The following is a 25,139-nucleotide window of genomic DNA, read 5'->3' as shown; positions in this document are numbered from 1 at the left end:
TCATTTCAGTCCTTTCTAATCTCTACTGAACTAAAGGGGAAAGGTGGAAAACTACCACTTGATGACATCACAGGGTGGAACGGAGCGTTTTGAGGTTTGTAGATGTTACAGACGAATATTAAAGTGTGACTCAAACATGAGTGAATGAAACAAAACACAACTCCAGGTCTGTTTGTGAGGAAGAGTCCACTTTGGAGGAAAGAGAGAAAGAGAGAGAGAGAGAGAGAGAGAGAGAAGGAGGGGTGAAGAGACAGAGATAGGGAGAGAAAGAGAGAGAGAGGGAGGAAGAAGGAGAGAGGGGGAGAAGGATAGAAAAGGAGCTAGAGATGGAGAGAGAGAGACAGAGAGGGAGAGAGAGAAATAGAGAGAGAGAGAAAGAGAGGAGTAAAGAGACAGCGAGAGGGAGAGAAAGAGAGAGAGAGGAAGAAGGAGAGAGGGGAGCTAGAGATGGAGAGAGAGACAAAGTGAGAGGGAGAGAGAGAGGGGGAGGGAGAGAAAAGGGGGGAGGGGGCAGAGAGAGGGAGAGAGAGAGAAAGAGAGAAGGAAAGAGACAGAGAAAGGGAGGGAGAGGGAGAGAAAAAGAGAGAGAGGGAGGAAGAAGGAGAGAGGGGAGAAGGATAGAGGCGGAGAGCGAGATGAAGAGAGAGACAAAGAGCAAGGGAGAGAAAGAGAGAAGGAAATGGAGGCAGAGAGAGGGAGTAGAGAGAGAGAGAAAGAGAAAGAGGGGGGAGGAAGGAGGAAGAAGGAGAGAGGGAGAAGGATAGAGGAGGCGAGAGAAATGGAGAGCGAGAGACAATGCGAGGGAGAGAAAGATAGAAGGAAATAAAGACAGAAAGAGGGAGAGAGAGAGAGAGAGAGAGAGAGAAAGAGAGGAGTAAGGAGACAGGGAGAGGGTGAGAGAAAGAAAGAAAGAGGGGGACGAAGAAGGAGAAAGGGAGGATAGAGGAGGAAAGAGAGAGAGTTGGAGAAAGAGAGAAAGAGCGACGGAGGGCAAGAAAGAAGGAAAGAGAGACAGAGAGAGAGAACGAGAGGGGGAAGGAAGAAGGAGAGAAAGAAAGAAGGAGAAAGGAGGAAAGAGACAAAGAGCGAGGGAGAGAAAGTGAGAAGGAAAGAGCGACAGAGCGAGAGAGAGAGAGAAGGAAAGAGAGACAATTTAACTACTTTCTGATGTGGAACTCTTGAAAAAATGTCAAACTCTCAGCTCATCTTGGTGAAAAAGAGGCACAGACGCAGCTCAAACATTCAAATACATCATAAACAGATAATATTATTCTTATTATTTCCACAGTCGTCCTTCATATAGATTTTATTTATATAAGTCCTTCAAACTTCCGACTCCAGACTGGACACTCTCCTCCACGGCTTCAGCAGACAGGGGCTCCCCGCCGTCGCCACTCCTCCCGCGGGTACGGCCGTCGCCTCCGCCCCCTGGTACCCTCCATACCCTCCGTACCCTCCCGCGTACAACAGCGCCCTCTGGCTGCCGCCGCACGCCACCAGCTGACACTCCTGACTGTGCCGCTGCAAATCCAATGGTCCGTGGTACAGAGGCAAGCCCGGGTATGAGTTCAAATAATGCGCGTACTGTCTGCTTAGCAAGCTAGTCGCCCTCCTGACCGCGCCCTGACCGCTGCTCCCCTGCCGGATCGCCTCCCCGTACGTCGGTAAATGCGCGGACTGCGAATACCTCAGCTTCTGTCCCTTGCGTCCGTTCGGTTTCCGTTGGTCTTCCCGTATGTGGAGATACGCTTGGTTCCGCGGTAAGCACAAGTTGTTACGGATCTGGTAGGCTTTTCCTGGCGTTGTTTGGGTGACAATGCAGGGGAACAAATCAGGTAGCGCTTGGCTGGACGCGGACAACGAGGACTGCGATGCGTCGACCGGTTGGATCTGTTCGCTGCCCCAAGTTGCTTTCAAAAACGAAGGTCTGCGTTGCCTTCGTCTTCCCCTGATAACGAGATCTTCAGGAGGCCACGAACAATAGTTATCCACTCGCGGGCAAACTGCTTCCCTTTGATAGATGTTGTCGACGCTAGGAGCCGAAATGTGGTTAGCTTCGAGTTGGCTGCTTTTGAGTTCACTTAAATAAACCTTTTCAACTTTGTCTTGCCCTCTTCGGTCGCCGTCTTGGAAACTTCGTGATCTGCGTTTACGTCTTGCGATATCGGCCGGGACCGTTGCCGGGTGAGACGCGTAGATATCCGGTACCTGTAGCTCGTTATAACCTAGATACGGCGACTGCGATTGGTTGTCAACGTAGATGTGTCCCGTCGTTTGGTAGTTATAAGGATACTGGTGCGGTAACGTTTCGCTAACGGCTAAATGCGGGCTGCTTAAACTTGAAACGGGAAGTGGACGGTCATATAAACAGGAAGTAGATCTTGTCGGGAGCGTGTATCTCAGCGGCGTCGGTCGGGTAACTTGCCTCGGCTGCTTTAGCGACTGCACGGCTAAAGGCGGAGTTATCGATCGCTGCGGTAACGGCGTGTGGTTTTCGGAGACGTACGCGAATCCGCTGGGGACGGCGTCGTTGTGCCGAATCGTGCCGCCAGTGCCGCTGTTGCCGTGGCGACTCAAGTGTTCGATGGTTTTGGTGGCGTTGTCCAAGGAGCTCTCGACGTTGGCGGTGGAGACCAGGCCCTTAGCGGTACGTAGCATCTTTAGCATGTTAGCCTGCGCGTAGTTGGTGGTCAGGTCGGGTTTCGCCAGTCCAGAGGAGCGGCCGGTGTCTTCCACGCCACTGAAGCAACTGTAGATGCCCTGAAAAAATAAGGAAAAAAATACAAATATATTCTTTTTTTTTTAACAAATAACACATTTTTTATTTATACTTCATTTGTTTAAGTTTTAAAAGCCTTGAAGCTGATTTCTTCCCCATGTTTTTGAGCAAAATGTGTCTTGTCCTAGTACAGATATAGTGTAAAAGCGGCTCTTGAGGTAAAAAAAAAGTCTGCTATGTACTGTCAGTGTTTAAATAAAAAGTGATTTACTGTCTAATTATCAGGATAAACGTGTTAGCATGCTAGTTGTGTAGGATGTTCAGAATGCATAAGGAATAATTTCGGATCACTGCAAATGTTTAAAATGAACTTCAGGTCCAAGTTTTCACATTTTTAAGACAGTAAAAAATAGATACAGCAGATTTAAGTTTGTGCTTTTACAGAAACAAACAAAAACTAAACAAAAAAATCACAAGAAACATCTAAAATAAAAATACACGGTTGAGTTTGCTGCATTGTGTTATTATAGCCTCGCGTTATGCAGTAACTACAGCAGCTCTACTGAATAAACATGTTTAATGATGTTTGGGTTTACGGTTCAGGTCGAGCTACGGCTCAAACTGATTTACACAAATACACAAATATGCAACGAAAACACAATTAAACTCTGTAGTGTGCTATGGGTGCCTGCTCTGGACACACATTATTCATACAGGATATATCTAAAAAAAACAACAACACTACAACAGCTGTTAAAATGACATTAACTGCAACACTACTACTACTACTACTATTACTACTACTACTACTACTACTACTACTACTACTACTACTACTGCTGCTAATACTGCTGCTGCTGCTACTACTACTACTACTACTACTACTACTACTACTGCTGCTGCTACTACTATTACTACTACTACTACTACTGATACTACTGCTACCACTATTACTACTACTACTAGTACCACTGCTATTACTATGACTACCAGTACTACAACTCCTCCTCCTACTACTACTGCTACCACTGCTACTACTACTAGTACTACAACTAGTACTACTACTACTACTACTACTAGTACTACTACTACTACTAGTACTACTACGACTACTACTACAACTACTATGGCTAGCAGTCCTACTACTACTGCTATATGTATTACTAATACTAGTGCTCAAACAACTATTATTACTGCTACTACTATTACTACTACTACTACTCCTAATATTAGTACTAATGCTAGTGCTGCTGCTGCTGTTACTACTACTACTATTCTACTACTACTACCATTAGCCCAGCGTGTACTTATGAACACGTTTCAGACTTCTGCAGATGAATAACTGTATCAATACCTCGTTAATTAAATTAACTAATCTTAACGTGCAGAGTTTAAGTGTCTTTCAGCCACATTAGCCACATTAGCCACATTAGCTCTGTGAATATCTGATTTTGACGCAGTACTTTTCACTTTACCTCTGAGCGCCATGTAATTAAACGCACGTAAACAGTGATTAGGGCTCATTTCTCAGGCGCTAAAGCTAACGCCGCGAGGAGCAGTTTGTTCAATGAGAAATCAGCTCAAACGTAGCATCAAGTGTTCAACAATTAGCCACGCCGCGCAGGGTCGTTAGCCGAAGAAAATCTACTTAACCTCAGCCAATCAGAGCCGAGCGAACGAGTCACACAGCGGAATACAAACGACAGACTGGAAGAGCGAAAGAGAGGGAATCGTTTTGAATAACACGTTTATTTATTTGAAGTGGTTCTGACGTTTAGCAAAACCTCCAGGAAAATGTATTTGAGCTCGACTTTTAATAAAGAGTTAAACTGTTTGGAGAGTAATGGTTTTTAGTAGTCCTGGTTTAGTCCTGGTTTAGTCCTGGTTATGTCCTGGTTATGTCCTGGTTATGTCCTGGTTTAGTTCTGGTTTAGTCCTGGTTTAGCCCTGGTTTAGTTCTGGTTTAGTCCTGGTTTAGACCTGGTTTAGACCTGGTTTAGTCCTGGTTTAGACCTGGTTTAGTCCTGGTTTAGTCCTGGTTTAGTCCTGTTTATGTCCTGTGGTTCATGTTGTCGTTCATGTTGCGGTTCATGTTGCGGTTCATGTTGCGGTTCATGTTGCGGTTCATGTTGCGGTTCATGTTGCGGTTCATGTTCTGGTTCATGTTCTGGTTCATGTTCTGGTTTATGTTGCGGTTCATGTTGCGGTTCATGTTGCGGTTCATGTTTTTGTTCATGTTGTGGTTCATGTTGCGGTTCATGTTGCGGTTCATGTTGCGGTTCATGTTGCGGTTCATGTTGCGGTTCATGTTGCGGTTCATGTTGCCGTTCATGTTGCGGTTCATGTTGCCGTTCATGTTGCCGTTCATGTTGTCGTTCATGTTGTCGTTCATGTTGCGGTTCATGTTGCGGTTCATGTTTTTGTTCATGTTGTGGTTCATGTTGTGGTTCATGTTGTGGTTCATGTTGTGGTTCATGTTGTGGTTCATGTTGTCGTTCATGTTGTCGTTCATGTTGTGGTTCATGTTGTGGTTCATGTTGTCGTTCATGTTGTCGTTCATGTTGTCGTTCATGTTGTGGTTCATGTTGTGGTTCATGTGGTTCATGTTTTTGTTCATGTTGTGGTTCATGTTGCCGTTCATGTTGTCGTTCATGTTGCGGTTCATGTTTTTGTTCATGTTGTGGTTCATGTTGTGGTTCATGTTGCGGTTCATGTTGCGGTTCATGTTGCGGTTCATGTTGCGGTTCATGTTGCGGTTCATGTTGTGGTTCATGTGGTTCATGTTTTTGTTCATGTTGTGGTTCATGTTGTGGTTCATGTTGTCGTTCATGTTGTCGTTCATGTTGTGGTTCATGTTGCGGTTCATGTTGCGGTTCATGTTGCGGTTCATGTTGTGGTTCATGTGGTTCATGTTTTTGTTCATGTTGTGGTTCATGTTGTGGTTCATGTTGTCGTTCATGTTGTCGTTCATGTTGTGGTTCATGTTGCGGTTCATGTTGCGGTTCATGTTGTGGTTCATGTTGCGGTTCATGTTGTTGTTCATGTTGCCGTTCATGTTGTCGTTCATGTTGCCGTTCATGTTGCGGTTCATGTTGCCGTTCATGTTGCCGTTCATGTTGCCGTTCATGTTGTGGTTCATGTTGTGGTTCATGTTGCGGTTCATGTTGCGGTTCATGTTGCGGTTCATGTTGTCGTTCATGTTGTCGTTCATGTTGTCGTTCATGTTGCTGTTCATGTTGCGGTTCATGTTTTTGTTCATGTTGTGGTTCATGTTGTGGTTCATGTTGTGGTTCATGTTGTGGTTCATGTTGTGGTTCATGTTGTGGTTCATGTGGTTCATGTTTTTGTTCATGTTGTGGTTCATGTTGTGGTTCATGTTGTGGTTCATGTTGTGGTTCATGTTGTGGTTCATGTTGTGGTTCATGTTGCGGTTCATGTTTTTGTTCATGTTGCGGTTCATGTTGCGGTTCATGTTGTCGTTCATGTTGCGGTTCATGTTGTCGTTCATGTTGTGGTTCATGTTGTCGTTCATGTTGTGGTTCATGTTGTGGTTCATGTTGTGGTTCATGTTGCGGTTCATGTTGTCATTCATGTTGTGGTTCATGTTGCGGTTCATGTTGTCATTCATGTTGTGGTTCATGTTGCGGTTCATGTTGTGGTTCATGTTGTGGTTCATGTTGTCGTTCATGTCTTACTCGGCTGATGGCGAGCAGGAAGTGGGCCTTGTGCTTCTTGCGGAGCGAGTGCCGGAGTCTCCAGTAGAGGAGATGTTCCCAGGAGAAGACGAGCAGACTCAGCCCCATGGCCACGAGCAGCATGTAGAAAACCCCCGCCATGTTGTCTATGTCCAGTTTGGAGCTCATCACCTCGTTCTTCTCGTTCTGACAGATCCCAGAGAGCCACACCGTCTCCAAGCGCTCAGTGTCCCCTGAAACAGAACAAAGTCATGAAGTACACAAGTAAAAGTACTGGTCTTAAAGAGGAGGTATTTACTTCTGTGGGGTATTAAAGAGGAGGTATTTACTTCTCTGGGGTATTAAAGAGGAGGTATTTTACTTCTCTGGGGTCTTAAAGAGGAGGTATTTTACTTCTGTGGGGTATTAAAGAGGAGGTATTTACTTCTCTGGGGTATTAAAGAGGAGGTATTTACTTCTGTGGGGTATTAAAGAGGAGGTATTTACTTTTATGGGGTATTAAAGAGGAGGTATTTACTTCTATAGGGTATTAAAGAGGAGGTATTTACTTCTCTGGGGTATTAAAGAGGAGGTATTTACTTCTCTGGGGTATTAAAGAGGAGGTATTTACTTCTCTGGGGTATTAAAGAGGAGGTATTTACTTCTCTGGGGTATTAAAGAGGAGGTATTTACTTCTGTGGGGTATTAAAGAGGAGGTATTTACTTTTATGGGGTATTAAAGAGGAGGTATTTACTTCTATGGGGTATTAAAGAGGAGGTATTTACTTCTCTGGGGTATTAAAGAGGAGGTATTTACTTCTGTGGGGTATTAAAGAGGAGGTATTTACTTCTCTGGGGTATTAAAGAGGAGGTATTTACTTCTGTGGGGTATTAAAGAGGAGGTATTTACTTCTCTGGGGTATTAAAGAGGAGATATTTACTTCTCTGGGGTATTAAAGAGGAGGTATTTACTTCTCTGGGGTATTAAAGAGGAGGTATTTACTTCTCTGGGGTATTAAAGAGGAGGTATTTTACTTCTGTGGGGTATTAAAGAGGAGGTATTTTACTTCTCTGGGGTATTAAAGAGGAGGTATTTTACTTCTGTGGGGTATTAAAGAGGAGGTATTTTACTTTTATGGGGTATTAACAGTAACTCATAACATATTTTTTAGATCACCATGTTTACTTTTATTGTTTTGAAAATGCTAGTCTCCCAAAACAACGTATTAACGGCTATAAGTCCCTCCTCTCTTTGCTCTCGGTGCTAAGCCCCTCCCCCTTCAGAGCACTATCAGCTACATCCAGCTAATGAAACTACTGCACATTACACCAGGTTTGTGAAGTCGTAGTGCACAGTTTTGCATCATGTTTTTCTATATTTACGGAGGATTGTCGTGAGAGATCGTATGTGACGTAGACTTGTGGGTGGAGCCTTGTACGGCATCTGTTAAAACAGTTTGAATAGCGCCCAGGAGAGATCACTAGATTATTCAAACATGCATGAATGACATCTAAAACCTCTTCAGACATGTTTTTGATGAGAGAACAACGTTATAACATGGTAGAAAGCTCCAAAAACAATCGAAATCGCGTAATAATCCCATTTTAAATTAACTGTACGACTAAACTGAATCTAGACTTAAGCGCAAACATCAAAATAAGTAAGAAAATCGTCAAAATTCAAGGTATTTTAACTCACACTGTGGCCATCAACAGCCTGCCCTATCCCTCCTCGTCTGAACAGGTGCGTTAGACCCAGGTACGACGACCCCGCTAACACCGGCGTATGCTAACACACCCCTATATTTACCCCAAAACCACAGGGCCCTCGAGCTGCGCCGCGCGGAGGATATTAGCTCGGACGCTACCTGGAGCTACGGCTAACGCGTGTGTGCGGCTGCAGCGCTGTGTGGAGGGGATAATCAGCGCCCCCTGCTGGCTAAAGGATATTAACGCTTCAGTCTGTAAGCCCCCCCCTCCCACCGGTAAGACTGGAACAGCTCCAGTTTTCCACAAATAAAACTGTGAGGAATGGAACGGGAATCATATATGGAATCAGGAGAGCGGTTTGGGATGGAGGAACATGGGAGGGCATCCGGCACACAGGGAGCCGAACCCACAACCTCCTCACCGTCTCCGAGGAACTGCAGCAGAGCGAGGTCGATGAGCCTCTTCCAGCGGGATCCCTTCTGGAGCGCGATCCCGTATCCCGTCGTCGCAAACACTTTCCCGCTGCCGATGGTCACGAGTTTACAGCCCTCGTCTTTCCCCGCCATGTAGTTCAAGACCGCCGCGTCGTAGATGAACGCGTCCAGTTTACTGTCGCAGAGAGAGGGGAAAACATTTGGAAAAGCACGGGACTAAACCAGGACTGAACCAGGACTAAACCAGGACTAAACCAGGACTGAACCAGGACTAAACCAGGACTGAACCAGGACTGAACCAGGACTAAACCAGGACTAAACCAGGACTGAACCAGGACTAAACCAGGACTGAACCAGGACTAAAACAGGACTAAACCAGGACTGAACCAGGACTAAACCAGGACTAAAACAGAACTGAACCAGGACTAAAACAGAACTGAACCAGGACTAAACCAGGACTGAACCAGGACTAAACCAGGACTGAACCAGGACTAAACCAGGACTAAAACAGAACTGAACCAGGACTAAAACAGGATTAAACCAGGACTAAAACAGGACTGAACCAGGACTAAAACAGGACTAAACCAGGACTGAACCAGGACTAAAACAGGACTAAAACAGAACTGAACCAGGACTAAAACAGAACTGAACCAGGACTAAAACAGAACTGAACCAGGACTAAACCAGGACTGAACCAGGACTAAACCAGGACTGAACCAGGACTAAACCAGGACTAAAACAGAACTGAACCAGGACTAAAACAGGATTAAACCAGGACTAAAACAGGACTAAACCAGGACTGAACCAGGACTAAAACAGGACTAAACCAGGACTGAACCAGGACTAAACCAGGACTGAACCAGGACTAAACCAGGACTAAAACAGAACTGAACCAGGACTAAAACAGGATTAAACCAGGACTAAAACAGGACTAAACCAGGACTGAACCAGGACTAAACCAGGACTAAAACAGAACTGAACCAGGACTAAAACAGGATTAAACCAGGACTAAAACAGGACTAAACCAGGACTGAACCAGGACTGAACCAGGACTAAAACAGGACTAAACCAGGACTGAACCAGGACTAAACCAGGACTGAACCAGGACTAAACCAGGACTAAAACAGAACTGAACCAGGACTAAAACAGGATTAAACCAGGACTAAAACAGGACTAAACCAGGACTAAACCAGGACTAAAACAGGACTGAACCAGGACTGAACCAGGACTGAACCAGGACTAAACCAGGACTAAACCAGGACTGAACCAGGACTAAACCAGGACTAAACAAGGACTGAACCAGGACTAAACCAGGACTAAACCAGGACTAAACCAGGACTGAACCAGGACTAAACCAGGACTAAACCAGAACTAAACCAGGACTAAACCAGGACTGAACCAGGACTAAACCAGGACTGAACCAGGACTAAAACAGGACTAAACCAGGACTGAACCAGGACTAAACCAGGACTAAAACAGAACTGAACCAGGACTAAAACAGAACTGAACCAGGACTAAACCAGGACTGAACCAGGACTAAACCAGGACTGAACCAGGACTAAACCAGGACTAAAACAGAACTGAACCAGGACTAAAACAGGATTAAACCAGGACTAAAACAGGACTGAACCAGGACTAAAACAGGACTAAACCAGGACTGAACCAGGACTAAAACAGGACTAAAACAGAACTGAACCAGGACTAAAACAGAACTGAACCAGGACTAAAACAGAACTGAACCAGGACTAAACCAGGACTGAACCAGGACTAAACCAGGACTAAAACAGAACTGAACCAGGACTAAAACAGGATTAAACCAGGACTAAAACAGGACTAAACCAGGACTGAACCAGGACTAAACCAGGACTAAAACAGAACTGAACCAGGACTAAAACAGGATTAAACCAGGACTAAAACAGGACTAAACCAGGACTGAACCAGGACTGAACCAGGACTAAAACAGGACTAAACCAGGACTGAACCAGGACTAAACCAGGACTGAACCAGGACTAAACCAGGACTAAAACAGAACTGAACCAGGACTAAAACAGGATTAAACCAGGACTAAAACAGGACTAAACCAGGACTGAACCAGGACTGAACCAGGACTGAACCAGGACTAAACCAGAACTGAACCAGGACTAAACCAGAACTGAACCAGGACTAAACCAGGACTGAACCAGGACTAAACCAGGACTAAAACAGGACTAAAACAGGACTAAAACAGAACTGAACCAGGACTAAAACAGGATTAAACCAGGACTAAAACAGGACTAAACCAGGACTAAACCAGGACTAAAACAGGACTGAACCAGGACTGAACCAGGACTGAACCAGGACTAAACCAGGACTAAACCAGGACTGAACCAGGACTAAACCAGGACTAAACAAGGACTGAACCAGGACTAAACCAGGACTAAACCAGGACTAAACCAGGACTGAACCAGGACTAAACCAGGACTAAACCAGAACTAAACCAGGACTAAACCAGGACTAAACCAGGACTGAACCAGGACTAAACCAGGACTAAACCAGGACTAAACCAGAACTAAACCAGGACTAAACCAGGACTGAACCAGGACTAAACCAGGACTAAACCAGGACTAAACCAGGACTGAACCAGAACTAAACCAGGACTACGACTGATTTAAAAACAGTGTCTTGCCCAAGGCCCACACAATATTATGTACTAATGAAACCTGGTTTAGTTCTCGTTTAGTCCTGGTTTTACAGGTCTTGGGTGTTCTTTTACAGTATCAAGCAGAGGTGCTTTAGTCCCAGTTTAGTCCTGGTTTAGTCCTGGTTCAGTCCTGCTTTAGTCCCAGTTTAGTCCCGTTTTAGTCCTGTTTTCGTCCTGTTTTCGTCCTGTTTTAGTCCCTCTTTAGTCCCTCTTTAGTCCCTCTTTAGTCCCTCTATAGTCCCTCTATAGTCCCTCTTTAGTCCCTCTTTAGTCCCGGTTTGTTCCCGGTTTGTTCCTGATGGTAACACTTGTACTTCTGAACGCCCTTGTCCCATGTCCCTGTCTGTTCTGATGCAAATATGAAACTTTAGGCTAAAATAAAAATAAACCTGTCCGTCTGCATCAGTGTTTGTGGAAGAATCGTCCGTGAAAAGTGGCCCAGCTCGCTCCCTCTACCACTTTACACAACACAGACGAGATATAGCACTCGTTACCATGGTGACGCGATGCTCACATTAGCAAACACAGACAAAAAACAGTCTGAAAACACAAAACTGATTTAAACAGCACATTTTCAGGAATCTGTGATCAGTCCGAGCGTTTATGGTCCTGAGTTTCACTTTAACAAAAAGATACGAGCGACAACTGTACGACTGTTGGCTAATGCTAATGCTAATGCTAATGCTAGCTCGTGACTGTAATGTTGTGTGAGAGAGACTTGTTTATGTTGATAGTGTCTTGCTGAAGAGCACGACAACATTATGGCCTAGAAAACAAGTCCTCAGCTCCAGAAAAGCTCTGCACCAGTCAGAATGTTTAGACCTGGTTTAGTCCTGGTTCAGTCCTGATTTAGTTCTGGTTCAGTCCTGGTTTAGTCCTCCTTTAGTCCTGGTTCAGTCCTGGTTTAGTCCTCCTTTAGTCCTGCTTTAGTCCTCCTTTAGTCCTCCTTTAGTCCTCCTTTAGTCCTGCTTTAGTCCTGCTTTAGTCCTCCTTTAGTCCTCCTTTAGTCCTGCTTTAGTCCTGCTTTAGTCCTGCTTTAGTCCTCCTTTAGTCCTCCTTTAGTCCTCCTTTAGTCCTCCTTTAGTCCTGCTTTAGTCCTCCTCTAGTCCTCCTCTAGTCCTCCTTTAGTCCTCCTTTAGTCCTCCTTTAGTCCTCCTTTAGTCCTCCTTTAGTCCTGCTTTAGTCCTCCTTTAGTCCTGTTTTAGTCCTCCTTTAGTCCTGCTTTAGTCCTCCTCTAGTCCTCCTTTAGTCCTCCTTTAGTCCTGCTTTAGTCCTCCTTCAGTCCTCCTTTAGTCCTGCTTTAGTCCTCCTTTAGTCCTGTTTTAGTCCTCCTTTAGTCCTGCTTTAGTCCTCCTCTAGTCCTCCTTTAGTCCTCCTTTAGTCCTGCTTTAGTCCTCCTTCAGTCCTCCTTTAGTCCTCCTTTAGTCCTGTTTTAGTCCTCCTTTAGTCCTCCTCTAGTCCTCCTTTAGTCCTCCTTTAGTCCTCCTTCAGACCTCCTTTAGTCCTCCTCTAGTCCTCCTTTAGTCCTCCTCTAGTCCTCCTTTAGTCCTCCTTTAGTCCTCCTTTAGTCCTCCTTTAGTCATCCTTTAGTCCTCCTTTAGTCCTGCTTTAGTCCTCCTTTAGTCCTCCTTTAGTCCTGCTTTAGTCCTCCTTTAGTCCTCCTTTAGTCCTGCTTTAGTCCTCCTTTAGTCCTCCTTTAGTCCTGCTTTAGTCCTCCTTTAGTCCTCCTTCAGTCCTCCTTTAGTCCTCCTCTAGTCCTCCTTTAGTCCTCCTTTAGTCCTCCTTTAGTCCTCCTTTAGTCCTGCTTTAGTCCTCCTTTAGTCCTCCTTTAGTCCTCCTTCAGTCCTCCTTTAGTCCTCCTCTAGTCCTCCTTTAGTCCTCCTTTAGTCCTCCTTTAGTCCTGCTTTAGTCCTCCTTTAGTCCTCCTTTAGTCCTCCTCTAGTCCTCCTTTAGTCCTCCTTTAGTCCTCCTTTAGTCCTCCTTTAGTCCTGCTTTAGTCCTCCTTTAGTCCTCCTTTAGTCCTCCTCTAGTCCTCCTTTAGTCCTCCTTTAGTCCTCCTTTAGTCCTCCTTTAGTCCTGCTTTAGTCCTCCTCTAGTCCTCCTTTAGTCCTCCTTTAGTCCTCCTTTAGTCCTGCTTTAGTCCTCCTTTAGTCCTCCTTCAGTCCTCCTTTAGTCCTCCTCTAGTCCTCCTTTAGTCCTCCTTTAGTCCTGCTTTAGTCCTCCTTTAGTCCTCCTTTAGTCCTCCTTTAGTCCTGCTTTAGTCCTGCTTTAGTCCTCCTTCAGTCCTCCTTTAGTCCTCCTTTAGTCCTGTTTTAGTCCTCCTTTAGTCCTCCTCTAGTCCTCCTCTAGTCCTCCTTTAGTCCTGCTTTAGTCCTCCTTTAGTCCTCCTTTAGTCCTCCTTCAGTCCTCCTTCAGTCCTCCTTCAGTCCTCCTTTAGTCCTGCTTTAGTCCTCCTTTAGTCCTCCTTTAGTCCTGCTTTAGTCCTCCTCTAGTCCTCCTTTAGTCCTGCTTTAGTCCTCCTTTAGTCCTCCTTTAGTCCTCCTTTAGTCCTGCTTTAGTCCTCCTTTAGTCCTGCTTTAGTCCTGCTTTAGTCCTCCTTTAGTCCTGCTTTAGTCCTGCTTTAGTCCTGCTTTAGTCCTCCTTTAGTCCTCCTTTAGTCCTCCTTTAGTCCTGCTTTAGTCCTGCTTTAGTCCTCCTTTAGTCCTGCTTTAGTCCTCCTTTAGTCCTCCTTTAGTCCTCCTTTAGTCCTGCTTTAGTCCTCCTTTAGTCCTCCTTTAGTCCTCCTTTAGTCCTCCTTTAGTCCTCCTTTAGTCCTCCTTTAGTCCTGCTTTAGTCCTCCTTTAGTCCTGCTTTAGTCCTGCTTTAGTCCTGCTTTAGTCCTCCTTTAGTCCTCCTTTAGTCCTCCTTTAGTCCTGCTTTAGTCCTGCTTTAGTCCTCCTTTAGTCCTGCTTTAGTCCTCCTTTAGTCCTCCTTTAGTCCTCCTTTAGTCCTGCTTTAGTCCTCCTTTAGTCCTCCTTTAGTCCTCCTTTAGTCCTCCTTTAGTCCTCCTTTAGTCCTCCTTTAGTCCTGCTTTAGTCCTCCTTTAGTCCTGCTTTAGTCCTGCTTTAGTCCTGCTTTAGTCCTCCTTTAGTCCTCCTTTAGTCCTCCTTTAGTCCTCCTTTAGTCCTGTTTTAGTCCTGCTTTAGTCCTGCTTTAGTCCTGTTTTAGTCCTGCTTTAGTCCTGTTTTAGTCCTCCTTTAGTCCTCCTTTAGTCCTGCTTTAGTCCTCCTTTAGTCCTCCTTTAGTCCTCCTTTAGCCCTGCTTTAGTCCTGCTTTAGTCCTCCTTTAGTCCTGCTTTAGTCCTCCTTTAGTCCTCCTTTAGTCCTCCTTTAGTCCTCCTTTAGTCCTCCTTTAGTCCTCCTTTAGTCCTCCTTTAGTCCTCCTTTAGTCTTTTCTAAATCTCGTGACAGAATAATATGCTGATTTCCATTTTCCCAAAGCTCAGAGTTATTTGTGAATTGGGTCAAAATGAATCGTTGTATTTTTAGATGAAAAGAGCAGATCTAAAAAAAAAAAAGCACCGTCCACTTTTTCAAACATTTTATCAGAAAATCTGATCTGACGTTTACAGTTTAGACGTTCGACACGAGACAGATCAATAAGACGTTTGGTCACAGTCGAATAAATCTCCAAACTTTTGATCCACAAACGTTAAATTCCATTAGAGTCCATATTGAGCTAATGGCTTAAAGCTGCACTGTGGAACATTTCTGGAGTGGAGTTTGTGCCTGTTTGTCTGTGTGGAGATGCTTACTGATATATTGAGCATTGCATTTACTAAATTTCACTTGTTTTGTTTAAAAAATACCTTAAAACAGGAACTTTATTTACGTGTGTGAGATCGCCTCTCCGTAGACATGACCCGTAACTTCATTTATTAACTATAAACACGTCAACAAATCTGCAATCTGACATTTAAACAGAAAATTACACTTGAGGATTCAGACTAGTCTCAACATCAGCTTAAACTATCGACACTTCGCAGCTAATGTCATTAATATTGTCTGGGGGAGTGATGCTAACTGGAGGCACTGCTCTGTCTGAAGCTGTTACTCAAGTTACACTTTAATCTGAGGTTTATTTTAACTCAATCTGACCAGAAAGAACAGGATTATCTGAACTACAACAGGTGAGATGATTTAGGCTGTTAAACAAGTTCATTTCAAATGACATTAGTCACAAGCTAGCATTAGCATTAGCATTAGTGTTAGCATTAGCGTTAGTCAACAGTTTATCAGTTAGTCACTTTTATCTTTTTGATGAAAATCAAACTCCTAAACAGGAATAAATCAGGACTAAACCAGGACTGAACCGGGACTAACCAGGACTAAACCAGGACTAAATCAGGACTGGAAACCAAGGACTAAAGCAGAACTGAACCAGGACTAAAGCAGAACTAAAGCGCCATCATACAGGTGTGCATGTTCTTAACCTGCTCTGGTCTTGGTCTTGGTCTGGTCTTGGTCTTGGTCTGGTCTTGGTCCGGTGTCTTGGTCTTGGTCCGGTGTCTTGGTCTTGGTCGTGGTCTGGTCTTGATCTGGTCTTGGTCTTGGTCTGGTCCTGGTCTCTGGTCTGGCCTGGCCTGGTTTGGTCTTGGTCTTGCTCTGGTCTTAGTCCGGTCCTGGTCTGGTCGTGGTCTGGTCTTGGTCTCTGGTCCTGGTTTGGTCTGGTCTGGGTCTTGGTCTTGGTCTTGTTGGTCCTGGTCTGGTCCTGGTCCTGGTCTTACCCGGTCTTGAGGCTGTCCAGGGCCTCCTCCACTCCTTTCTGGTTGTACTTCATCATGTGGGTGTGTATGTTCTTACTCTGCTCTGGTCTTAGTCTGGTCTCTGGTCTCTGGTCTGGTCTTGGTCTTGGTCCTGGTCTTGGTCCTGTTCTTGGTCCTGGTCTGGTCTGGTCTTGGTCTTGGTCTTGGTCTTGGTCTTGGTCTTGGTCTTGGTCCTGGTCTGGTCCTGGTCCTGGTCCTGGTCTGGTCTTGGTCCTGGTCTTGGTCCTGGTCTTGGTCCTGGTCTTGGTCCTGGTCTGGTCTGGTCTTGGTCTTGGTCTTGGTCTTGGTCTTGGTCTCGGTCCTGGTCTGGTCCTGGTCCTGGTCTGGTCTTGGTCCTGGTCTTGGTCCTGGTCTTGGTCCTGGTCCTGGTCTTGGTCTTACCCGGTCTTGAGGCTGTCCAGGGCCTCCTCCACTCCTTTCTGGTTGTACTTCATCATGTGGGTGTGCATGTTCTTACTCTGCTCTGGTCTTAGTCTGGTCTTGGTCCTGGTCTAGTCTTAGTCTGGTCTCTGGTCTTGGTCTTGGTCTTGGTCTTGGTCCTGGTCTGGTCTTGGTCCTGGTCTTACCCGGTCTTGAGGCTGTCCAGGGCCTCCTCCACTCCTTTCTGGTTGTACTTCATCATGTGGGTGTGCATGTCTGGATAGTTGCTGCGGATGTTTCTTTCCGTGCTCCCGTTTGGCACCGTCCCGAAGCGAAACGGAGGATAGTGCTCCTGAGGCTTCTGGAACTGCACACGAGAGATTTATTTTATTTAACTATTATTATGATTTTTTAACTATTATTTATTTTATTGTAACTAAACATGAACTAAACACATGTTCCTAGTCATTATTAGCAGCTTTAGTGCAGGTTTTTAGGTAAATTTGCAGGTTTCTGGACGAAAACATCAAAATCTAAGTCTGTGCTTTTTACAGCGGCCTCTGCCATGTCAAGTACATGGTGACATCACTCACCTCTGGGAAAAGCAGAGGGACAGAGGAGCGGAGGGTCAGAGGAGCAGAGGGTTAGAGGAGCAGGGTCAGAGGAGAAGAGGAGCAGAGGGTCGGAGGAGCAGGGTCAGAGGAGCAGAGGAGAAGAGGAGCAGAGGGTCAGAGGAGCAGAGGGTCAGAGGAGCAGAGGAGAAGAGCAGAGGGTCAGAGGGTCAGAGAAGCAGAGGGTCAGAGGAGCAGAGGAGAAGAGAAGCAGAGGGTCAGAGGAGCAGGGTCAGAGGAGCAGAGGAGCAGAGGGTCAGAGGAGCAGAGGGTCAGAGGGTCAGAGGAGCAGAGGGTCAGAGGGTCAGGTCCATTCACATTCAGGTCAGTTCACACACTCGTCCTTCGTCCACACGTCGCTGTCTGATCCTCACTGTCTTCAGTTTATGTTTTATTAACGAGATCAGAATGTCAAAGAAAAGAAATAAAATGGATTTAATGCAAATGAGGATGACCACTGACCACAGTAACACACAGGGTTTAAGTCCTGGTTCAGTCCTGGTTTAGTCCTGGTTTAGTTCTGGTTTAGTCCTGGTTTAGTCTTGGTTTAAGTCTTGTTTTATGTTTGAACTCAGTGTCAATGTATTGTTCTTGGATATTACATTTTTATTCATTTTTTTAGTCCTGGTCTAATCCTGGTCTGGTCCCCGTTTAGTCTTGGTTTAGTCCTGGTTTAGACCTGGTTTAGACCTGGTTTAGACCTGGTTTAGTCTTGGTTTAGTCTTGGTTTAGTCCTGGTTTAGACCTGGTTTAGACCTGGTTTAGTCTTGGTTTAGTCCTGGTTTAGTCCTGGTTTAGACTTAGTCTAGTCCTGGTTTAGACTTAGTCTAGTCCTGGTTCAGTCCTGGTTTAGTCTTGGTTTAGTCCTGGTTTAGTCCTGGTATAGACTTAGTCTAGTCCTGGTTTAGTCTTGGTTTAGTCCTGGTTCAGTCTTGGTTTAGTCTTGGTTTAGTTCTGGTTTAGTCTTGGTTTAGTCCTGGTTCAGTCCTGGTTTAGTCCTGGTTCGGTCCTGGTTCAGTCCTGGTTTGGTCCTGGTTCGGTCCTGGTTCAGTCCTGGTTCAGTCCTGGTTTAGTCCTGGTTTAGTCCTGGTTCAGTCCTGGTTTAGTCCTGGTTCAGTCCTGGTTTAGTCCTGGTTCAGTCCTGGTTTAGTCCTGGTTTAGTCCTGGTTTAGTCCTGGTCTAGTCCTGGTTTAGTCCTGGTCTGGTCTTGACACAGGGAGCACACACTTCGCTCACAAAGATCCAGAGTCAAACGCACAACCTTTGAAAGTGTCATGTCTTTTGTGCGTCTTAATTGATTGACATTTGTGAGAGGGGGATGACGAGGAGGAGGAGGAAGAGGAGGAAGAGGAGGAGGAGGGGGGGTCGATGGACAGAGAGAAAAGAATCCTTCAGTCTTTTACACAGAAGATTGATTAGTCACCGCTCAACATGTGTCCCGCTGATAGAGAGAAAGAGAGAGGAGAGAGGAGGAGGAGGGAGGAGAGAAAAGAGGAAGAGGGGGAGAGAGAGAAGAAAGAGAGGTAGATAAATAAGAGAAGAACGAGAGAGGGGAGGGAGAGACATGGAGAGATGAGAATGAGAGTGGTGAGGTGGAGAGAAATGACAAAGGTTTGAAAAAAAAGAGGTAAAGTCTTAGAGAGCCTCAGACAGAGCAGTGTCTCCAGTTAGCGTCTCCGTCTGAATCTCTGTCACTCAAGTCCGACTTTAATCTTTAATCTTTATTTCAACTCAATCTGACCATGAAGAACTCACTGTATTTTTTGAGTTTTCAGACAATCTTAAAACTTTTTTGGAGTCGTTGCGTCACTGCTGAACATTCATCCATAGACATACATGCAGAACCCTCCAACATGATATCAATATGAAACCGGGCAGACAGTACGTGGCTCTGGCGCTTGAACCCACAGACTGCGTAAAGAAGTGACGTCAGCCACAGCGTTCCACTCCAGTCAAATGAAGCTAATCGAATGCTAGCGGTTATAGCGGCTAATTTGGAGGCAAGTTGCATATTAGGAATTCCGACTGCGAGTGTCATAGCGACCAAAGAGCCAATCAGGAGCGAGGCTGTTGAAGGTAACGCCAATTCCCGTCTGCACCGCTGGTTTAGCAGGGAGTGAGCGCTTAGCAACGATGTCAATCAAACCGGTTGCTAACGCTAGTGGGAGCGACATCAGCGAAAAGAGGCGCCTGATTTGTCTGTTATTAATGTTCATATTTTGATTTACGGAGACAATAGCGAAATTAAAAAACAGGATCATGTAGAGCGGGTTAATATGAACATTTAAGACCAAAATGACGAGTCTGGTGGCTAGCGCATGTTTATGGACGTCACCCATAGCATTCGGCTCATCGAGGCTAGCAGTTATTGGAGTCAGATTCCATATTTGGAATTCCGACCACGAGTATCATAGCAACCAAAGAGCCAATCAGAGGCGAGGCTGTTGAAGCTAATGCAACTTCCCTTTGGCAGAGGCTGGGCACTTAGCAACACTGTCAATCAAACCTGTTGCTAACGCTAACGGGTGCGACATCAACGAAAGAAGGTGCGTGATTTGTCTGTTATTAATGTTCATATCTTGATTTACAGAGAAAATAGCGAAACAAAAAAAAAACGACTATCACATGGCTCGGGTTAATTACGAACATTTTAAGACCAAAACGACGAGAGAGAGTTGCAACTTTTTTTTCAATAGAAAGCAAATTGGAGCCAGAGTCGATGGAGCTGAATCGCGCCCATGCTCACTTCCTGTTTGAAACGCAGCCGCTAGCATGTTAGCTATGTCCATTTATATAAACAATCTGTGGTTAAACGGAATCAAAAGTGCGTCATATGGTCCTGTGGCTCTGTGCGATAAACGTGAAGGATTCTGCGCGCGTTCCGACCTCCACACTGGCGCCGCGTCCTGGTGAATACTGACTAACTCTGCGGACTGGAGGTTAGAGCGGGTCATGTGATCAGCTTTAGTCTCTACACATAATTTATGCAACGCTAAACCTTCAAACCGCGGCCACTTCATACATTTATTTATTCAGGATCTCGTCTGGATTTTACAATGAGCAGCGAGTCGCGTTCGTTCACCGAGAGACGTCTGGATCTGACAGGATTCAAATCTCACGGGCTGTATCCGAATGTCTCCCCTCGCCCCTAACCCCCTCAAACGCTACAAAGCCTTAACGCACTTATGCACAGAGCGATTCAGACGCTCAGTCCATGTGATTTGTGTCATAAATAATGAACAGATCGGACCGGCACAGGCGTGTTTATGGACTAATAATGAGCAGACATGTTTTAGTCAAACTGGATCTGGCGTAAAAACCGCGTGGATTATTCATCTTTTTGTCTGAGATGCGGAAATTATCGCTCGTTTTACAGCTCGAGCTAAATCAGCCAGCAACTTTACGCCGTAACGAGGGTTTTATTCATAATCAGGACCATCCAGCGCTTCTATCTGAGTTCTGTCCAGTTAAACACCTGTCGCTGTCTGCGCCGGATCGGTATTTTTCAAGGCGCTTTGTGGGAAATTTGAAGTTTAATACTTTTTCAGTAACGGTAGGTAGAAATACGCACGTCTGATAAAAAGTTCTGAGTTCTGCACTCTGGGTCAAAAAGACAAACACTGGAGTTCTTTGGAGCCGCCGTGATGTGACGTTTTCGGGGCAAGTCCGTGGTTCTGTTCTTTTTTTTTTTTTTTTACTACTGTTTCTCTCAGTGGACATCCTGACTCCACTTAAAGTAGCATGACCCTTAAATAGCACCCCCTGTAGGGAATAGCATGAACATTCTGACACAGTATGGTGGCTGTTTTATGCCAGGGGTGTGCAAACTCCTGCCCGGGAACCACAAACGGCCCTTTAGGCTTATTAATCCGGGCCGTGGAACGTGACCAAATTATATTAAAGTAGATTGTGTCAAATGACCTTTCCCCTGTAATACCAATGTTTCCCAAAAGATGGCGCCCTTCAGCTTCACCAACCTTGTTCGCGCGTGTTACTCTTATTCTCTTATCAGCCCTTCTGTAAAAATGAGCCAATCAAACTAAAGAAAAGTGGATAGTGAGCGTCGAGTCCGGGAGTCAAAGGTCGTGAGTCGCGGTTTTTCAAAAAGTAGAATATGAGTCATCACAGTGAAGCACGCCAACGACGCTAGCAAACAGACAACGCGGGAAGGGACGGCTCCAGCGCAGAGGACGGCGGCCAATTTACAGATTTAATTAATGCATTTGAAAAAACGGGTTGTACAATGAGCCGGGCGTATTTATTGATTCGCTACATGTTATAAATCTGCTGCCGAATCCTGGCCCCGCCCCTCTGTCACATTTTAGATCCCGCCGCGGCCCGAGTGTCAAACATTTCGCCCGCTCCTGTTTGATACGGGACACCTCAGTCTTACCTGTCCAGCCAGAAACACAAGCTTTGACAAAACTCTACAAAGACGAGATCCATGTCCGGAACCGTGTCCTGACTCTCGGAGTGTTTAGGGAGTCCATTTTGTTTTGACCCTAACGGAATTGTTCAGGTCAAAACAAACGGGTCTCCCTAAATACTCCGCATTTGGTCCATTGGTGGGTCACGTCAATCAAACCGAACTAAATGCCGTGTACTGTATTTTCCACGGAGAGTGAGTTAATTCCGAACTGCGGCGAAGTAGTAAGGTCCAGTGCAATTTCTAAACTGAACTTTGGCCCTAACCTCAACCTTAGAATGGCGCCACGTAGACACGGCAACGGAAAGGAAATGAAAAACTGATTGTGTTTATTTAGACTTTTAGCAGAGTTGAACAGGAAAACACTGTTTGAAAGTGGGTCGCCGTGGTTGCAGTAGAACGTTAAGTCCTTCCCCTGGTCCAAATGAGATTTTAGGGAGTCCCCAAAACAAACATGGCGGCTTATATCTGGTACAAATTGGCGGCGAGGTCTGTTCAGATAATCCTCAGTCAGACACAGTGAGACAACACAGGATCTTTGTTTTGTACCTGCAGGTTTTCATGAAAGTCTGATGTAGTGAAGCTCTTTAAGGCCCCAGGAACAGTATTGGTTTAGTCCTAATATAGTCCTGGCTTAGTCCTGGTTTAGTCCTGGTTTAGTCCTGCTGTAGTCCTGGCTTAGTCCTGGCTTAGTCCTGGCTTAGTCCTGCTGTAGTCCTGGTTTAGCCCTGGTTTAGTCCTGGTTTAGTTCTGGTTTAGTCCTCACTTGGTCCTGGTTTAGTCCTCACTTGGTCCTGGTTTAGTCCTCACTTGGTCCTGTTTGAGTCCTGGTTTAGTCCTGCTGTAGTCCTGGTTTAGTCCTGGTTTAGTCCTGTTTTAGTCCTGGTTTAGTCCTCACTTGGTCCTGGTTTAGTCCTCACTTGGTCCTGTTTGAGTCCTGGTTTAGTCCTGCTGTAGTCCTGGTTTAGTCCTGGTTTAGTCCTGTTTTAGTCCTGTTTTAGTCCTGTTTTAGTCCTGTTTTAGTCCTGGTTTAGTCCTGTTTTAGTCCTGGTTTAGTCCTCACTTGGTCCTGGTTTAGTCCTCACTTGGTCCTGTTTGAGTCCTGGTTTAGTCCTGCTGTAGTCCTGGTTTAGTCCTGTTTGAGTCCTGGTTTAGTCCTGCTGTAGTCCTGGTTTAGTCCTGTTTTAGTCCTGTTTTAGTCCTGGTTTAGTCCTGTTTTAGTCCTGGTTTAGTCCTTCTTGTCTGACAGCCCGGACACAATATCGATGTTCTGCTCTTGGATCATGCAACGCTGCAAGGTCATTTTAGTTCTAATTTAATCCTGGTCTAGTCCTACTTTAGTCCCACTTTAGTCCCACTTTAGTACAACTCTAGTCCTGGTTTAGTTCTGGTCTAGTCCTGGTCTAGTCCTGTTTTAGTCCTGGTCTCTCTCCTTTTTGTCTGATAGTCCGGATATAATGTCATTGCTCCTGGATCATGAACGTTGCAAGGTCATTTTAGTCCTCCTTTAGTCCTGGTCTTGTCCCACTTTTGTACCAGTCCCGTCCTGGCCTAGTCCTGCTTTAGTCCTGGTCTAGTCTCACTTTTGTACTGGTCTAGTTCTGGTCTAGTCCTTGTTTAGTCCTGGTTTAGCCCTGGTCTTTCACCTTCTTGTCTGACAGCCCGGACACTGTATCGATTTTCTACCCTTGAATCATGAACGCTGCAAGGTCGTTTTAGTCCTGCTTTAGTCCTGCTTTAGTCCTGGTCTAGTCCTGCTTTAGTCCTGCTTTAGTCCCACTTAAGTACGACTCTAGTCCTGGTTTAGTCCTGGTCTCTCTCCTTTTTGTCTGATAATCCGGAGACAGTGTTGATATACTGCTTTGGATCATGAACTTTGGTTGGTCATTTTAGTCCTGCTTTAGTCCCACTTTAGTCCCACTTTTGTACCAGTTTAGTCCTGGTCTAGTCCTGCTTTAGTCCCACTTTTGTACCACACTAGTCCTGGTCTAGTCCTGGTTTAGTCTTGGTCTAGTCTTGGTCTAGCCCTAGTCTCCCAATTTCTTGTCTGATAGTCCAGACACATCGTTGATATATTGCTTCTGGATCATGAACGCTGTGAGATCATTTTAATCCTGCTTTAGTCCTGGTCTAGTCCCGGTCTAGTCCTGGTTTAGTCCCGGTCTAGTCCCGGTCTAGTCCTGGTCTCTCACCTTCTTGTCTGACAGCCCGGACACAGTGTCGATGTACTGCTCTTGGATCATAAACGCTGCGAGGTTGGCGGTGTAGGAGGCGAGGAAGATGACGGCGAAGAAGGCCCAGACCAGGACCATGATCTTACTCGTGGTCCCTTTCGGATTCTCGATCGGGACGGAGTTATTAAAGACGATCCCCCACAGCAGCCACACCGACTTCCCGATGGTGAAGGTGGGACCCCCGGGAGCTAAGGGAGAGACAGGGAACTGATGTGAGCGCCATAGACTGTATAACGAAAAGAACTGAGACGTCAACCACGGCGCTCAGCCAAACGAAGCTCATCGAGGCTAGCAGTTATAGCGGCTAGTTTGGAGCTGGAATTCCGCCCGCAAGTATCATAGCAACCAAAGAGCCAATCCAGAGCACGGGATTGGCCCGTCCACACCGCTGGAGCAACGGTGTCAATCAAACCTGCTGCTAACACTTAAAGGAGCGACCTCAGAGAAAGAAGGCACTGATTAGCATGTTTTTAATGTTCATAGCTTGATTTACGGACAAAATAGTGAAATAAAAACACCAGGATCATTTACAGTGTGTTAAAACGAACATTTTAAGGCCAAAATGACGAGTCTGACAGCAGCAGTTACAGAGAAAGGAGCGACGGTTTTTTCAATAGAAAGTGAATTGTAGCCAGAGTCGACGAAGCCGGAAGCGCGCCAATGCTCACTTCCTGTTTAGAACGCGACGGCTAGCAGGTTAGCTACATCTGATGGACAATGGTCTACAGTCCCTTAGCCAATCAGGATGCAGAACAAAAAAATTGCACGAAAAAAAATCAGCGAAACGGCGACGCTGCGAAAGTTGAACCGCGATTTAGTGAGGGACAACTGTAGTACTTCTCAGAGTAGTTTAGCAGTAATAGTACTCGTCTACTTGTCTAAAGTGACTTGATTATGTGAACGTTTGTGTCAGAGCCTCCATTTTGTTGCGATGTAGAACTTTCTCAACACTTCGGGGAAACGTTGAGTTTGTTCAATGACCCGCGACCGAACGCCTCTGCTGTGTTTACGCTCTGCTGGTCATTAACTGTAATTACACCTGAACAAATGATTTCTGCAAATGTGAAACTCAAATCGACTGAGAAATGTGCTGACTCATATCACTCTGGTGCTGAAATAGTTATGTGATGTAGTGAGTCTGTGTACTTTTACTACTGCAACTGTTGACAGTACTCCCACTACCATAAGTACTAAAAGAAAAAATATACATGTTAAATGACAATGAGAGTATTTGTGAAGAGTGTGTTACAATTACTACAAAATGTATGTGCTACTGCTTCTGCTATTAGTACTGCAGCTATTACTGTTACTATTGCTATTAGTACTGCTACTCGTACTGCGGCTGTTACTACTACTGCTACTGCTACTAGTACTGCGGCTGTTACTACTACTGCTACTGCTACTGCTACTGCTACTACTACTACTACTGCTATTGCTACTGCTACTAGTATTGCGGCTATTAGTACTAGTGCTACTGCTACTACTAC

The 25,139-nt window shown here is 45.5% G+C and overlaps 1 protein-coding gene across 1 annotated transcript in view; it reads right to left on the bottom strand.

Annotated features, from left to right (window-relative positions):
* Positions 1 to 1,323: 1,323 nt before the first annotated feature.
* The window catches only part of LOC117387611 (glutamate receptor ionotropic, NMDA 2C), a 73,095-nt gene continuing 49,279 nt past the window's right edge, over positions 1,324 to 25,139 (bottom strand). The window contains exons 11-15 of the mRNA XM_033985149.1: positions 23,611 to 23,840; positions 16,588 to 16,748; positions 8,525 to 8,712; positions 6,415 to 6,647; positions 1,324 to 2,760 (exon numbers count right to left, since the gene is read on the bottom strand). Coding sequence (XP_033841040.1) covers positions 1,324 to 2,760; positions 6,415 to 6,647; positions 8,525 to 8,712; positions 16,588 to 16,748; positions 23,611 to 23,840 — 2,249 coding nt within the window. The remainder of the gene's footprint in view (positions 2,761 to 6,414; positions 6,648 to 8,524; positions 8,713 to 16,587; positions 16,749 to 23,610; positions 23,841 to 25,139) is intronic.

The sequence above is a fragment of the Periophthalmus magnuspinnatus genome, chromosome 19 (genome assembly GCF_009829125.3).
Source record: "Periophthalmus magnuspinnatus isolate fPerMag1 chromosome 19, fPerMag1.2.pri, whole genome shotgun sequence".
Classification (NCBI taxonomy): Eukaryota; Metazoa; Chordata; class Actinopteri; order Gobiiformes; family Gobiidae; genus Periophthalmus; species Periophthalmus magnuspinnatus.
The sequence above is the reverse complement of the archived record's forward strand: the minus strand, read 5'-3'. Positions and strand labels throughout refer to the sequence as shown.